The 18,071-nt window shown below is 34.6% G+C and overlaps 1 protein-coding gene and 1 pseudogene across 1 annotated transcript in view; one reads left to right on the plus strand and one right to left on the minus strand.

Annotated features, from left to right (window-relative positions):
- LOC111615263 overlaps window positions 1–4,940 on the plus strand; it is a 27,131-nt pseudogene extending 22,191 nt beyond the window's left edge.
- Window positions 4,941–10,791: 5,851 nt separating this feature from the next.
- The window catches only part of LOC111615272 (twitchin-like), a 263,599-nt gene continuing 256,319 nt past the window's right edge, over window positions 10,792–18,071 (minus strand). Inside the window, exons 154-159 of the mRNA XM_023356687.1 lie at window positions 17,909–18,065; window positions 17,706–17,828; window positions 13,497–13,694; window positions 11,745–11,858; window positions 11,348–11,588; window positions 10,792–11,278 (exon numbers count right to left, since the gene is read on the minus strand). Of these exons, the coding sequence (XP_023212455.1) occupies window positions 11,389–11,588; window positions 11,745–11,858; window positions 13,497–13,694; window positions 17,706–17,828; window positions 17,909–18,065 (792 nt within the window). The 3' untranslated portion in view covers window positions 10,792–11,278; window positions 11,348–11,388. The remainder of the gene's footprint in view (window positions 11,279–11,347; window positions 11,589–11,744; window positions 11,859–13,496; window positions 13,695–17,705; window positions 17,829–17,908; window positions 18,066–18,071) is intronic.

Genomic DNA, 18,071 nt, shown 5'->3' on the forward strand with positions numbered 1-18,071 from the left:
TTTTTTAATCCTTTATAATTTTAATTATTTAATTGCTCCTTCCTCTCTTCCTTGGCATGTTGTGAAATTTCTGATAGTTGGATAATAAACCGTTTTATTGTAATTTGTCTTTTTAAATTATTTTGAGTCGATATTAAAATTTGGAAAAGGGGGGATACCTAGATCGGTAAAATACGCGAATTTCTTCCTACAACTTCGGTTGTTGTTCGGGGGTACAGTTAAGGTTTTAACGAAGTTCGAGCGAATACGTAATTAGGAAAAAAAAGTTGAAATAAAGTGATTAAACAAAAATTATTACAAATGTCGTAAATAACAGTTCACAAATGCATATGTAGAGATATTTTTTGAACGGGGGAAATGGTCTTCACAATTTGAAATCGATCGAACACAGTTTAAACGCTCGCCATCTATCATAGGATAAATGCACTATGCCAGAAACCTTCGCGGGAGTGTATTAAAAAACTTCCCAAAGCTTCGTGGCAATCGGATAAACGGTGTGGTAATGCATGAAGGACAGACAGACGAACAGACATACATTCATTTTTATATATATAGAAGAATGTAAAAAAAAAACTTAATTTGAAATTTACATTTGTTGTTTTTGATTATTTTATTATTAAAGTAAATGTACAAAAAAGCTTAAAAAATACAAAACAGATAAAAGTTACTTCTTGATGTTTAAAAATGTTTCAGCATTAAAGTCTTTGATATCACGTAAGTTAGTTTAATGTTAAAATTATTGCAAAATTTTTAATTAATGTCAATACACACAAGAGCTAGTGAAATTATAAATAAGTGCCTTTATCAAGTTTTAGATGAAATGTCTATAACTATTATATAATGTCTGCTCGCTCTCACAACAACAATACAAAGTTTAGGCTGATCGATCAACATTTCCGATTTTAGTAGGTTGACGTCATTCAGCTGATCAATCAGCGCGTTGTGCCATCTGGATATTTAGTCGCACGTGACTAGATCCAGTCATAAGAGAGATCCCACAATCCCACGCGCGCGAGAAAATACAAGATGGCTGCGGAACATGTGTCGGGCTATCGACAGAGAAATAAAAAATACATCTGGAGAGACGATGACATCTGTCTATTATTAGGTATATGGCAAGAAAAAGTATTGATTTATAATCAAAACTTCCATTTTGTTTGGTGGTGTTCGTGACTAACCGCGTAGTTGTCAGTTTTATCATCGCGTATAATAGATAGCCGGCAGGTTCTTCTTAAGCGGACTGCCTGTGCGAACAGCTGGACGTTCGTCTGGCGACAGTTGCAGTCCAGATTATAGGTAAATCGAGATCGAAGTGAGTCATGCATTGTGTGCGAACGTAGTATAAGGTTTTTTTTTTTTAANTATTGCTAACAGGAAAGATATGATGTACAGGGGCAAAACACCACTCCAACGCAGCCAGGTGCTATGTGCTACTTGTCGCAGTAATTAAGTGAATATGTGGATATAGTATACTGTATATATATTTACATATTCATTTAATTATTGCGATCCCTGTACATCATACTTTTCCTGTTAGCAATAGAGCCGTATCTAACTCCGTTCGAGGGAAAATTTTTGAATTGAAATACCATGACTTTCGGTTTGCATCGGAAGTTCATATATAGTTAATCTGGGCCTCATGCTCTTATCCTTTCCGTTTTATGCCTCGACCTTCATCTATCTTACTCCGTTCTCGAATTAAAGGACAGACAGTGGAAATGTATAGGTCTACAATTTTTATTGCTGCCCAATAAGTACTTTCCAGTAACCGAGTGGATTAAACCACCTACATCGGTATACGGTCGTGGGTTCGCGCCACGTGAAGTTTTCTGGGTTTTCTTCACGTTAATAACACCTAAATAGGGGCCAACTTTACGTAAAAAGTCTTTCCGGGATGCATCCTCCTTGGCGTGTGTCATTGCCGTAACCAAATAAATCGAACCAATTCTATTAATTTTTTTATACGCGTGATATTTACGACAACATACTTACCAAATAGTTTATACAGTCTGTTGCAAAAATATAAACACTTTATTATCGCATAAAAACAATTATACTAGCATTTTTACAAGATTTTTTTTATTTAAACAAGTTTTATATGAAGTCTTTCGGACGTTAAGGTTAGAGTGTTAATGAAACTAGCCAGGCAAAAGAAGAACAAGGAGTGAATGAATCTCTGAAAATTAAGCTGTAAATCTAAGTCATATGAGTATGATGCAAACGCTAATAGAAAAAGTAATATTTTTAATAGATACAGGGCTCGCTCTAGGGGCGGGCAACCCGGACATTTGTCCGAGGCGCTAGAGTTTAAGGGCGCCATTTTGGCTGTAAGTGTGAGGAATATATTGATGTGTTAAATACTCAATTAATAGAAAATTTCACGTATCGATTTTTTCGTTCTCTAAAAATTTACAGTGCGTATCGTATTTATATTGTTTGTCTGAAAGCTAAAAATATTTACACTATCATTGAAAAATCAACGCAGAATTTGTAAAGGACGATGACAAGGCTGTTTATTAAATCAATAAAATATTGTATTAAATTTGAATGCATTCTATCGGTATGATTATTTATATTTTTGTTTTACGAAAATAATTATTTGAATCAATAATATAAGTCTTTTATTAAGTTCATTGCTTCGATAAAACGCGTTTTATAATAATGCATTTGAATAATTGAACTGAATAAAAACTCAAAATCAAGAATTATAAAATTGTTTTTAATGACTATTTATGGTTTGCTGAAATATTTGTTGTTATAAAATACTAGACTTTCTTTACGTTCACAGGATACGAAAAATATTGTGTAAGCCATAAATATTTTTTATGTCCATTGACAGAATATAATTTTGAAGTTATGTTAATTACGGTTTTAGCTTATTTAGAACAAGGATAAATCTTTATTTTTTTAAAATATTATTTTATAGTTTACATTGTTTAATTTGAGTACTGAATAATGAATTAATTTGAGTTTGAATAATTTAAAACTGTCTTATTACCAGTACAAAAAAAGAGGGCTGGAAAAGGAAGCCGAAAGGCAAAACTCAGCTGGCGCGTTAAAAAATCATATCCAGAGTTGTACCAAAACAAATGACGACTCTGAAAATCCAACATCAAGTCCGGTTATAAAAGAAAATACGAAATCGTCAAAGGATGATGATGACAAACAAATGGACGAAGTTTCTAAATCAATTGATCTATCAGAAACTTCTGAATTGATCTATCATCTGATATAGAAACTCTATTGATTTAGAAACTCTGTCATCTATATCAATTGATTTAGGACTCTATCATCACCAGATGAAAGCATTGAAAAAATTGACACCCACAGAAAGCGTTCTACAAACTTTGAGTACAGATCCAGCATTGTGGCCAAGAATTTTAGGAGACGCCGAAAGAATTTTTTAGTAAGACAATGTCCACCTGAATCATTGCATAATTACAAATTTCCTTCTAATGACACTGGCCGACATTTTAGCGTAAATTATTATACACGAATTTTAAGCAATAGAGAGCAAGTTTTACGAGACTGGCTAGCGTACTCTTTCACAAAACTGCGTTTACTGCTTGTTGCAAAATTTTCGGCTGTATAGTTAGTTCTCTTTCAAAGGAGGGTTTTAAAAGTTGGAAGCACCTCGGCGAAACTTTAAGAGAGCATGAAATTTCCAAAAATCATATTCAGGCCCAAAAATCGTGGCTAGAAATGAACCTAAGGTTAAAGTGTTGTAAAATTATAGATGAGGCTTCTCAAAGAATTACTAATGCCGAAACAAATCATTGGAACGAGGTACTTCTAAGAATCGTAGCAATTACTAAAATGCTTGGTAAAAGTGGTCTGGCTTTTCAAGGTACAAGTGACAAGTTGTTTGAGTATAAAAACGGTAATTTCTTAAAAATAGTTGAGTTGCTATCTCACTTTGATCCCATTATGGAAGAGCACGTTCGTAGAGTGAAAAAAAAAAGAGACTAAAGCCCACTATTTCGGAAAAATATACAAAACGAGATAATAGATTTGCTGCATCAAAGTGTGATGTCTCATATTGATAAAATAAAAAAAAAAAATTATTTTTCCATAATTTTAGACTACTACTGACATTAGTAAGGTAGAGCAAATGACTCTTGTAATCAGATATGTTTCAATCAATAAATTTGACGCTGATATTGAAATTAAAATTAATGAAAGCTTTTTAGGCTTCTTACCAGTCGAAAGATCCACAGGAAAACAAATGTCTGATATTATAATTTGAGAACTTAGTGACTTGGATTTAAATTTGCAGGATATCAGAGGACAGGGATACGACAACGGGTCCAATATGAGGGGCGATAAAGCAGGAGTGCAATCTAGAATTAAACAATATAATTCGCGAGCATTCTATATTCCGTGTAGTAGCCACTCTCTCAATCTTGTTGTTAATGATATGGCAAATGCATTCTTGGAAGCCGCTAATTTCTTCAACACGGTCCAAAAAATATATTTATTTTTTTCGGCATCTACTTTTCGATGGACAATACTTTTTAAAACATGTTCAAGGTTTAACTTTGAAACCATTGAATGACACCAGATGGGAGAGTAGGATAGAGACCTTAAAGCTTTTGAGATTTCATTTGGAAGATGTATACGACGCCTTGCTTAGCATTTACGAAAACCAAGAAATTGATAATTTAATAAGAGACGCGGCCTCGAGTTTATAAAATTGTATTAAACAATTTAAGTTTTTGTGTTCATTAGTTATTTGGCATAAAATACTAAATTCCCTTAATCCAATAAGCAAGTTGATGCAAACAAAAGATTTGATCTGGTCTTTGCACTTGGTCTTTTACAAAACTGCAAAATATTTTTTAAGCATCTTCTATCGGATTCGTCCTTCGATGAAACTATTATTAATGCAAAAGAACTTGCTACCGAAATTGATGTGGAGGCTAATTTTGGATCAACAATAACACGACACCACGTTAGAAGAAGGAAAAGGAACTTCTTATACGAAGCACGAGATGAACCCATCAAAGATAGATTTTTTTTATTTTACAATCGATCAAGCACTAAATGCACTAGATGCAAGATTTTAACAACTTAGTAATCATAGTAACTATTTTCAATTCTTATGTAATATATACGATTTAAATATCATGTCCAAAGAAATGCTACTAAAACACTAAGAATTTAGAATGCATTTTAACTGATGGTGATTCTGTTGACATAAATGGGGTAGAATCAGCAGAGGAAATTCCAGCAGTATGTGTTTATGGGCAAAAAAGAAAGTCTAATCAATGTACTGAGCTTAATTACAGTTAAATTTTGCCTCAAATCTTACTATTGCTTTAAGAATATTGCTAACTTTGTGCCTCCAGGTCTAAGTGTCACTACAGCTAACACACGACTAACCGAAGACAACGGAACACGACAAAGGTCAGAGGTGCGAGGTCGCCTAACTAGGTCAAGGGACAATTCGCTGTGGGTTATCCCCTGGAGGTTTACATACATAACAATGTCGTACAATAATTCGTCGGAATCAGTTACCTAATGGCATAAGGATGTTAGATGGCGACACCACTGAGTATTGGCATGACAAAGGTGAAACAATTTGATTTGTTGATCTATCTATTTGGTTGCAAGGCCAAGTCACCACAGTGAAAACAGCAGTGTTCAAGAACAACGAGGTTCCTTTGACTTTAGGAGTAGATTGGATCGGCCAAGCAGAAGTAAAAATGACGTTGAGGAAAGATAAATATGACGTAGTCACAAGAGATGGAAATGTGATTCCAGCACAACCTCCCATTAAAGAAGCAACACAAGAATCATGTTTGTTACTTCCTAGCTCTGTAGCAATACATAAAACGGAGAATAAGAATTGTTTGAAGACTAAAAGAAAACTTGGACGCAAACTCGCTCGCATAGCTGAATAGTATGGATGGCCAGTTCGCGGCACGCGTGCCACAGTGTGGCACGGCGAAGTTTAAACAGTCGCACGAGAAGACTTATTGAAAAATTAAAAAAATTGAAAAAATAATAATGTCATCTTCAGGAACTTTGTCAAAATCCATAAAATCCCTACTTATACGCTATTGAATACAACAGCGCTGGAAAGCGGCACTACTTGACACCAGTACAACGATGCGGTAAGACATCATGGTTATGGGACAATGGTTTGAGTTGTCTTGCTTTGGCGCTTATAGAAACTATGGTGAAGGCTTCTTATGAACTTTCTCCGTTGTTAGCCCGCAAGAAGAAACCCTGTTCTGACGGAGAGGAGAGAATAAAAAATAGCCTTTTAATATTTGCCCAAAATGTCGGTGATATAAACGTAAAAAATATGGTTGATAGCTTTGTCTAGAAATACCGTATAGATGACATGGGCCAGGATATTGGCACACACATTGTCTCTGGACTACAATATTCAAATACTTTTCATTAACTTTGGATGAAAGCTGTGACATCACAGTCAATGTGCAGTTAAGCATATTTGTGCGTTACACGAACAATAATTTTGATATTGTGAAAGAACTTCTCCATTTGCGCAATTGGTTTTTACTACAGGTGAGGACATTTTTAAAGAACTTAAAAATGTAACTGAAGTTAACAAAGTAGAGTGGACAAAATTAGATAGTGTTTGCACAGATGGAGCACGTTGCGTGGTTGTCAGGATAAAGGATTGTGTTACATTGCTTGAAAATTATTTCGGAAGAAAAGTTTTTAAGTATCATTGCATTATCCATCAAGAAGCTCTTTGTACCAAGACTTAAACCTGTCTTCTGTTGTTGACCCTGTAGCGCGTTCTATCAACAAAATACGAGCTCGAGCTCTGAATCGACGACGATTTCGTGAGCTTTTTCCGGAAGAAACGGAAGAGGATGGCAAGTTACTCCTTCATTGTAGTGTGTGCTGGCTTTCCAAAGGAAGTGCTTTTGCGAGATTTTGGAATTTGAGGGAGTGTGTTTTAAAATATCTGGAAGAAAACAATGAACTGCAAAGTGAGTGCTTGCTACTCAAAAATGAATATTGGCTATGGGATTTAGCTTTTCTCAACGATATTATGGGACATTTAAATAATTTAAATTTAAGATTACAGGGAAAACGTTGTATTTTTCCTACCCTAGTTGATCATATATCTTTTGTGAACAAACTTTTCCTTTTTTGTCTCGATTTTGGAGGAAAAAAAAATCAACGCATTCACATTAGCTACCAAAGTCAATAATGCTCCGAACTAGGATATATTTAAAAATTTAATATCCATTTTGCAGTATTCATTCAGTGCTAGGTTTGATGATTTTCAAGGTTATAAAAAAATGCTGATCTTTCCACAAATCCTTTTTCAATTTCTCTGCAAGACGTTAATTGTTACCCACCTGAAATCTAAATCGAAATTATTGACTTACAGCACTATACTACGCTGAAAATTTTCATTTTCAGTGTAGTACGGTGCTGTAGGTCAATAATTTCAAATATTCATTTTATACATAACCCAACTGACTGAACCTTTAAAAATGTTTATTAACAATAAAACTTAAGTTTGTACTTTTGTTTTATTTATTATATTATTATTTAAATTTCAACTATTCAGACTTACATGAAAAAAATGTGCTATTTGCGTAAAAATTCCATAATCAGCCTATAAATAACATTTTTTCACTTTTTTATATTTTTTAGTATGTTGGAAAAGTTGGAAGTGGCACGCATAAGTTTTTTTCCCCAGATAGTGGCACTCTTCCCAAAAAGGTTGGCCACCCTTGCTTTAGAGTTACAGGAATATGAATATGACGTTAAGCATAAAAAAGGAGCTACCAACATACTATCTGACATTTTATCTAGAAATCCAATCTAAGAATTGAACGTACAAATGCTAAACATGGAAAGGAGAATCTCTAGTGAAATTGAACGTCATCAAAGCGACGACCCAAAATTAGACAGCATAATTAGAATATTGAAAGACTGAAATCTCTCACTAGAAGAGCAACGTAAGAGAATCTCTACACTTCTACAAAGAATCGATTTGTGTTACAGAATAATATCACTATGATGATCAAGATAGAAATCATTTACAACTTGTTGTACCAGAAAAGCTCAAACCTGAAGTCTTGAAAGCCAATCACGACAATGTTTTAGCTGGCCACTTTAATGCAGAGAAAACCTTGTCGAGAATCCTAGATCACTATTGGTGGGAACATATAGTGAAAGAGGTTAAAAGTTACGTTAACAGTTGTCAAGTGTGTCAAATGAATAATGATTATCCATCGAAAAGCAAAGCTTTCTTACAAACAAAGGACGTACCATCACGACCCTTTGAAATGTTAGGTCTTGATCATATTGGCATACTTCCATCCAAATCGAGAAATTCAAAAAGATGGGTTTTGATGTGCATAAATTATTTTATCCGGTATTTAATAGCTATCCCCGTGAATAGTTTAAGCACGGAGACCACATTGAGAGTTTTACAAGAGAATGTATTCGATGTGTATGTATTTCCAAAAACGATCATTTCAGATCAAGGAACGTCTTTTGTGACCGAAGATTTTTGAGAACTTTCTGGAGGACCAACTTTCCGAACTTGCGCTTTCCACTCCCAAGCAAACGGACTTGTGGAGAGAACAAACCGTACTCTAGAAGACATCTTTAGGAAAAATGCTCACGACGATATGACAGCTTGGAAAAGACATGTATCAACAGCAGTGTTTGCTTATAACACCACAAAACAAAGTCCTTTCTATTTACTCCATGGTTTTGAGTCAACACCAGAAATACAAAGATTTGGAGAGGGACAAACTGAAAGAAGCTGAAAATAGATTGACTGAGCTGTTTATTAGTCGAGTACAAGCAGTTGAAAATCTTGCTCAAGCTCTTGATCAAAATAAAGCATCTTATGTTTAAAAAAAAAAACAAGTAAAACGGCAAAACCGTATTTGGGACAAGACTGTCTCGGAGACTCGCTACTAAGCGGAATCATTTTGACACTGAAGGCGAGTCTCGTTCATATTCTCCAATATTCTTTGGTATCGCTGCTTTTGGGTGCGATCGTTCAAACTTCGCCGGCCATGACCACGAAATCCACGATGCATTTTCGATGAAATTAACCTATCTAATTTCGAAATTTCTCTCCGTTGCCTGTCGGCCCGGATTGAATTTTTGTCGATGCCTAACGAAAATTTCCCGTATTTGAAAAAAATAATCGTGGCTATTGTATCGTCCGAAATTATTTTCTTACTTTGCGCGAACAATATACAGTTTAACCCGATTATAACGTCATTGGATGTAACGACAACCCTAATATAACGTCAAATTTTTATCGGTCCCACGATTTTAACTATACTTAATAGTGTTAAAAAACCTACTTGTAACGTCATAAAATTCTGTCTTAATGTCATATTTGAAGCACTCCCAAATTTACAAAATTAGATTACAAATTTTATTTAACAAAGAAATACGTGTTCAGTTTTAGGGTCAGAGTCCACTTCGTAGAACCGACTATTGGTGGTACTCTCACCACCTGACTTCGGTTTGCCTGTTTGTAGAGAGAGTCGCCATTTTGTATTTTATTTTGACTCGGTTCTCAGTCCCCCGAGTACCTACAAGTCTGGTTTTTTTATGCGTGCATGACTTGGGCACCTAATACTCTGTGCCAAATTGCAACTTCTGACATGTACTCCTTCATAAGCTGGTAACATAGCAGGCAGTACGATTTTATAAACAAAACATAGTCTTGTCAATAAGCACGAATCTAAGAATTAAGGAACGTGACTTAGTGTTTCGTTTAAACAGACATAAATTTCAGAGCAAATGGAAAGGCCCATGTATAGTAAAGAGGATAGTTAACTCCGTCACTTGTCTCATTGAGGGAATTCAAGATGATGACAACAGGATCGTACATGTGAGTCAGATTCGTCCTTATCTAAGAACCGATCGAGGACTACGTGCAAATGAAGCTACGAAAAAAAAACTGTTGCTAATGTCTTTAGAAAATAGAGAAGAATTTTAAACAAAAGCTATTGTTTTGTCTAAAAGCAGTCGTAGCCGAGATGTAAGAAGTTTTTAAGAGAAAAAAAAAAGCAGACGGCACTAGTTTTTGAGACGAAGAAGAAAGATGGTTGCCTAATCGTTGTAATTAAATTTTGTTCAGTAGTTTTTTATCATTGCCTTTATCTTATTCGAAGCAGCAGTACACTCCATAAGTAGGAGTCGTACATCATGTTTTGACTATACTATAGAATTTAATGTCTAGAAAACGTCGCAGAAATAGCTTGCAAGTAGGCGCCAAACATCCTAGACATGGCACTAATATTTCTACATTCAAAATATATTCCGACGTCAAGGAAATCTCTCCAGAACTCGGAAGAATTTTTTATTCAATGTACTTTCGGAGGAACACTCTTTTGAGAGAAACAAACGGCAGATTTATTATTTTCTCTGACATTAAATTACAGTTTGGGAAAAAATATTATGTAATTTTTCGCGTATAGAAAATATGCGTGTGCATCCGAAGAAATGTAAATGGAGAATGTATAAAACATCCAAACGGAGAATAATTTTAATTACATTTTTTATTGTAATTAAAAAATCAATAATGCAAGATTTAATTCACCAGTTTTGTAATAAATTTAAGTTTAAAATGATGATAAATTAAATTTATATATATTAAAAAGGTCACGATTGATCATTAAATTCATTTTTTTCCACTTGATATTTTTATAAATTTTAACTACACCTTATTCGAGTTTGTTCTGTAAATTTCTAAACATCTCCCTTTAAGAATTATATATATATATATATATATCTTAAATTAAATCAATTAAAGATAAACAATTTATAGAGAAAAATTCTTTATTCACATTAGCTAAATTTTAGCTACATCACATTCGGCAAGCTTAACATACAGCATCAGAATTACATAATTTATGAGGTGACCGATTTAAAATGACATTCTGGAGATCCAATGCCTGAATTAAATACAGATAAATACAACCGAATAACGAAAATGGCAGTTTTACAAAAGACAGACCAGATATTCGACAAATGATCCGGACGATTGTGTTTAGAACAGTCCATGAAATCCGAAATGTGACAGAATAAATACTACATTCTGGGCTTTTGATTTCTCAAATTTAATTTATAATATATAATCAAACAAAACCCGATAGCTAGCGACATTGATACAAAGGACACGAACGCGATTCTTGCCTCGAATCATAAATAATTTGGCATTTTGCAAAAGCTTAAAAAATATTGGTGAATATTTTTAATTCTTTCGTTTATGGATATGATTGGTGAGAATGGAACTTGCAGTTGGAATCTATAAATAGAATAAAATACAAGTAAATATGCTACTTGTAAAATATGTGAAAAATTTAGAATTTCTTACTCTCCAACTTCCGTCGTTCGTTAAAATATGAGTGAGTTACATCATGCTTCGGCTTCGGATAAGATATTTATCGAGGCGACTGCCTTACTCTCACCAGCTTCGTTCTTTACACACACTGTATACTGGCCGACATCCGTAGATACGGTGGATGGGATACTGAGAGATATTTTGTTCTTTTCCTTAGAAAATTTATATCTTGGACTAGAAGTATCTAAAGTTTTTCCATCTTTAAGCCATTCCACTGAAATTAAATGTTAAGTTTCGTTATAATAGTCAAAGAGCAAACATTGGTTATTAATTAATTAATTAATATAAAAGGAATTTTTGGATTCCTCAAGCAATGATTAATTAATCGTAACTTAGTAAATTTTTAAATTTAAAGATGGCGATATCATACCCGATTTGGCAGCCTTTGCTGTGACGGCCGTTAATGTGGCAGCTTCTCCTTTAGCAACGGTTATTGACTGGGGATAAGTAGAAAATCTGGGACCTTTTGGTTCTTCTCCGGGTACTAAAATAAAAAATTAAAAATATTGAAAGCAATTATATAACGTGATCGTAATTAAGAGCCGGATAAATGCTCACAGAACAGAAGGTAAATTATCCGCAATTAACAGAGACCAAGAGATTATAATACGTGGTAGATGGCTCCACACATAATTTTAAACATTATTTTTAAATAAAATCTCATATTAATCTCTATCCCTTTTTATCTTTTTATAAAGGTCAGTTTTGAAAAAACTGTAGACGCCAATAACGAGTAAAATTTTCATTGTCTGATATGACACATGATCCTACTATTTTCCCACCTTCTTAATCTTTTATACTGTATATGAGGCATTGGTGAAATTAAAATCAGCAATGAGTTGTCCAGTTTTCCTGGCAACATTTAAAATTTTGGTAGCGCCGTCTGTTATCGTATTTTATTTTAAAAACTTTTTATATATTTTATTATAAGATGGCAAAAAGCTTAATTTTTGGGTAGAGATGAATTTTATTAAAAAAAAATTGTAAATGCTAATAACGAGTAAAATCGTCATAAGTCCGACCCTACTGTAGATATAATGACCCCCCCATTATCTCAACATTTAATCACCAAAATTTAATACTGTAGTATCAATCCTTTAATAAACAAATCTCCCTGAAAAATTTCAGAAATTCTCGGCAAAAAGCACGAGAGATATTAAGCTTCAAAGAGGGTGAACAAAAGCGTGCCCCCACATATTAACATCCAAACAAACAGAAATTATCCCTGAATTTTTTTCGCATTTCTCGACGTTTCAAGGTGTCCTAAGTACAAAAATGTAAAAATCTGGGAGGGGTCATTTTTTTGCCAGATAACCATACTTTCCCTCTGTTATAACAACCTTCCCGGAAAAGTAAAAATTATCCTATCAAGTTTCAAAATTTTTGGTTCATCCAATTCCGAAATATAATGGAAAACGGACGCCAACAGACAGGGTTTTGTGTGTATTTTCTACATTTTTGGGTTCCTTCAGTGTCAAAACGTCGAAGGGGGTTCAAAATTTGCTGGATCACCATACTTTCCCTATATTACATTCTCTAACAGCGGGAAAGTAAAACTGTTTCAAGTGTCTCAACATGTTGAAACGTCCTTACATCAGCGCAACACAAAGCATAGAAACAAGCCAAAATTACAATTGTCACAGGTAAGTTCTGTCAATAGTTGCACTGAAACTAACTTTAGTAGCGTTGGCGATATATAATTGGAAGGAAACATTAATATTAACTTCAACACTAAACCTATAATTAAAGTTTATTGTAGTTAATGACTTAATAATTTGTTGATCATTATGAAAAGATAATATGATTAATTAAGTTTATTCTATTATTTTCATCACAAGTTCTATATCAATTCTTGCTTAATATGTTTCTATCACATAATTTAATTTGCTATTAAACAACAAGCAAAAAACAAAACTGAATCATCTAAAACATGATTTTATATGATGATTTATTCATTTTGCTTTTTTATGAGATACAAGCCATACTGAGAATTGTTTTATATTTTTCTAAATTTTTTTATTTGCATATTAAAAAGTCACATTATTGTGTGATTGTAAAGTAAATTGTTATAATTAATCAAATTATAATTGCATATTTTATTTAAAAAAAGGTACACACTTACCACTGACATCTAACATACAAGTTGTGAAAGCTTCTGCTTCATTATCAAATGCATCACAAGTGTAGCTGCCAGTGTCTTCAGGATAAATTTCTGGTATTATGAGTTCATACACATCGCCTTCATTCTTATATTGGAAATCTTTGCTGGACTTGATTTCTTTATCGTCGTGCAACCACACTACTTCAAACTTAGGTGGACCTATGTTAAAAATCATCATCACTCTTTTATCTCTCGTCATATACTAAGCATTACTTAAGTCAGGGGTGCACAACCTGCGGCCCGCGGGCCACATACGGCCCCCTATCAATGTTTATGCGGACGGTACAGGCCAAATCCCTTCTTTCGAAGTTCCTAAGTTTAGAACTTTTTCCCTTTCACAAAGTCATTAGCACCCAACTGTTTTATGACTTTCCCTGAGGTGAGAAATGGGGGATTGTTCTATAAATAAGTCTATTTTTAGCTAACACTTTCTGCTTTAGATATCGAATATTTTAAAATGATGTTAGAACGTCATTTCCGATGTTATCGGGAAGTTTCTATTTTGGCGGGAAATCTTCAATTTTATGCTTCGGAAAACTTGCCTATTCGTCTAAATAGCGTCAAATAACAAAAATAAGTGAAAATAGCGCTGAAAAACCATGAAAATAACGATTTTTTAGCATTTGTTTACATTCTAGATTCTGATTGGTATAGTCGAATTTGAATCAATCTTTTCTGAAAAGACGCTTATTCGTCAACCTAATGTCATTCAAACTAGAAAAAAACTAACCAGAGTTCAAAAAGGAATGTACAAAAAGCTATAAAACCAATAATTTACAACAATATCTCTCCATAGACAAAGAATAGAAAAAAAATTTTTCACATCAAATTTATTATTATTAAGTTGGACCAAGAAAATTAATACTGTAGTTGGAATAGAGTCATTACGACTAAAAGGAAGCCATTTGCATTAAAATATTTTGGATTTAATAATTATTACAAACCGCGTCAAGCCATAAACTTGTCAACAAAGAGGGTTGTAAAATGATTCCGTGTAGCTAGAAAGCTGCGGTTTTTTTTGTTTGAAAGAAAACAGATATATTTAGGTTATTTAAGTAGTAAATTAATTGGAACTTTTTATTTACTTTTATTTTTACATTCTTTTTTTCGTAAATTTAAAATTAAATTATTATTTTTAATTTTTATTTTATTTGAAATTTAACAGTCGTAAACTGTGATATATTTGTGACAGAAAAAAAAAAAAAACAGATTGATTCTAGCGCCAATTTGAAACGAGATATCGCAATTTTAATAATTATATTTAAAATATTCAGATTTTCCACTGCACTGTGTTAATCACTTTTGATTCATTTCTGAACACGGGGGTAAAACTGACGGGCCATAAATATAATTTAGGTAAGAATGGTAACCACATTTATGATGGATTAGTGTCCTGCACCTGGCATGTTGACGATCTGACTCACAAATTCTGAGAAATGGTGGAGACGCCCGGACAGGGGTCGAACGAATTAAGACCTGCCTGGCCACGTGTGCGTAATAGTCTTCTGTCCCCGCCTCTTTAGTCTTTGGTCAGAGTGGATACAGAACAAAGCACGTGGTAGTCTAGCTTGCCTTATCTCAAACATGATTTGTTGCGGGCCTCAGAATTTTCGGCACAATGAGACATTGTTTTGCAGAGTGAACAGTATGGCGCCGGGCATTAAACGCAAGGTCAATCGCGAGAATCATCAGTTTCAAGAAGTGGAAGTGTGGACTAACAAGTACTGTTTTGTGCAACAGAACAACAGCATTATTTGCCTTTTGTGCAATGGAACAATAGCAGTGCCAAAAGAATTCAACCTGAAGCGACATCATGAAAGCCAACACAAGGATTTCCTTCTGCAAGGTACGGAACGCAAACGGAAAATCGAATCGTTACGACGATCACTAATCAGCCAACAAAATGTGTTCAAGAAACAATCTGGAGAATTGGATGCGGCTGTTGAAGCCAGCCTAGAAATATCTGCTTTAATAGCCAAGAATGGGAAACCTTTCACAGATGGCGATATGATAAAAAAGTGTCTTATCATCGCAAGTGAGAAGATGTGTCCTGAGAAGACAAAGTGTTTTCAAACAATCAGTCTTAACCGCATGACGATACAACGGAGAATCTCGCAAATTGCATCAGACATTTCTGGCCAACTTAATATTTTAGTTGCAAACTGTGCTTATTTTTCTTTGGCTGTGGACGAATCCACTGACATATCATCAACAGCACAAGTGATTGTGTTTATTAGAAGTGTTTCACTAGATTTTATTGTGAATGAAGAATTTCTTGGCATGGCATCACTTTCCGGACATACAACTGGTGCTGACTTACTTACTGGTTTATTGAGCGTTTGCAACAAATCAGCACTGGACTTTGACAAGCTATCCAGCATTGCCACTGATGGAGCACCATCTATGGTTGGATGTGAGAATGGCATGGTCACCTTGCTGAAAAACCACCTTGGGGACAGGCAAAAGGAGTTAGTCCAGTATCATTGCATAATTCACCAACAGCAACTTTGTGCAAAGAAGCTGGGATTTGAACGTCTGCTGAAAGATGTCTATGATACTGTGAACTTAATCCGCCGTCATGGACTCAACCATCGACTCTTCACATCATTTCTTGAAGAAATAGATGCTGATTATGCTGACCTGCCCACGTATACTGAAGTTCGTTGGCTGAGCAAGGCAACAGTCCTCAAGAGATTTGTGGAGCTATTGGGGCCTATTATCACTTTCCTCAAAGAACGGGGGAACACTACAAGGAATTTGGAGGGACAAAGATGGCAGTGTGATTTAGCTTTCCTTGCTGACATTACTGCTTATCTAAACGACCTTAATTTGAGATTGCAGGGAAAGATGCAACTTGTTTCTCAGTTGACAAGTAACATCAATGCATTTATGACCAAACTATCACTTTTCAAGTCTCACATGCAATCAGAGAACTTTACACACTTTCCACATTGCAAGGCCATGAAAGAGAAATACCCACATATGAAGATGGATTACTCTGACCAAGTTAACACCCTCCTTACATCATTCAATGAGAGGTTTGGTGAATTCCAGAAATACAAGATCTACCTGCAACTTTTTTCAACTCCATTTGATGTGAAAGTGGAAGATACCCCTCCAGATGTCCAACTTGAGTTGATAAACATCCAGTGCAGTGATGAATTGAAATCACAGTTTAAAAATTCTAATCTCCTCACATTCTACAAAGAACTGCCTGATACATCATTTCCAAAACTGAAAGACAATGCTCGATTTTGTGCAAGCATGTTTGGCAGTACCTTCCGTGTTTCCCCGAAAATAAAACACTATCTTATATTAATTTTTGCTCTGAAAGATGCACTAGGTCTTATTTTCAGGGGATGTCTTATTTTTCCATGAAGAATTCACATTTACTATTGAACAAAAAAATTCCCAAGTCGAACTTAGACGAGAGTGACGTATATCCGGTCATGTTGAACTGAACTTAAATAAAACCGAAGTGAACTTACAAAGTTCCGTTGGAGTGGACTTCCCACTCTTGCTTCAACTTAACCTTTTTATAGCGTCTACATCGGGCTCGATGACCAATTACTGCTTACTGAACCATAACACTATGCAAATATGATGTGGCGTGATTCCCGGCCGACCAATTAGTGATCACCAGCCATAACATTATGCAAATCTGTGATTCCAAGCCATAGTCTTATGCAAATCATGCCGTGTGGCGTGTTGTCTGCTGACCAATCAGTGGCTGTACTTTCAAAAAGCCAACGGCCACTTTCAACCTGCTGTCGATGACCATTACGAGTGAAAAAAAAAAAAAACTTTACTAGGTCTTACTTTCGGGGGGAGGCCTTATATTTAGCAATTCAGCAAAACCTCTGCTAGGTCTTATTTTCGGGGAAACATGGTATGTATGCGAACAAGCGTTTTCACTTATGAATTTAAACAAGTGCAAAACACGGAACAGGTTAACCAACGAGAATTTGGAAAATCTGCTGGTTGTTTCAACATCTGCCATTACGCAAGACATCAAGAAGATTGCTGCCAGCATCCAATCTCAGCCATCGCATTAATCACTTGGAGAGCCAGCCCCCAGTCAGTAAACTTAATCCTAATTTGGCCCTTCTTCAGAAAAGGTTGTGCATCCCTGCTTAAGTGGTAGTAAATTATTGAATTTATTAAAAATACCTTTGATCCTACATCTGAGTGTTACAGCACTACCATCTGGAATAGCTTGACTTGTTAGGTGTTCTACTACTCGGAGAGGTCCCTCGCTCTTCTTTTCTGGTTTTCCAGCTTTCTTGTCCATTGCTACATTATAATAATAATAATAATAAAAAATTATTATAACACAAAAGTATTGTATAAAAAAAATAATAATTTAAACTTACGTAATATAGTAATTTTACACTTGCTAGAAACTTCTCCTAGACTGTTTCTGGCTTTACACATGTATTCTCCTGCATCCTCGGGATAAACTTCAGCAATAATCAGCATTGCTTCTTTGTTTTTGTATTTCAAATTCATAATTTCAGAAGAATGTAATATCTGTTA

Source organism: Centruroides sculpturatus, unplaced genomic scaffold (assembly GCF_000671375.1).
Source record: "Centruroides sculpturatus isolate CEXI.00-Female unplaced genomic scaffold, Cexi_2.0 scaffold167, whole genome shotgun sequence".
In the NCBI taxonomy this organism is placed as follows: Eukaryota; Metazoa; Arthropoda; class Arachnida; order Scorpiones; family Buthidae; genus Centruroides; species Centruroides sculpturatus.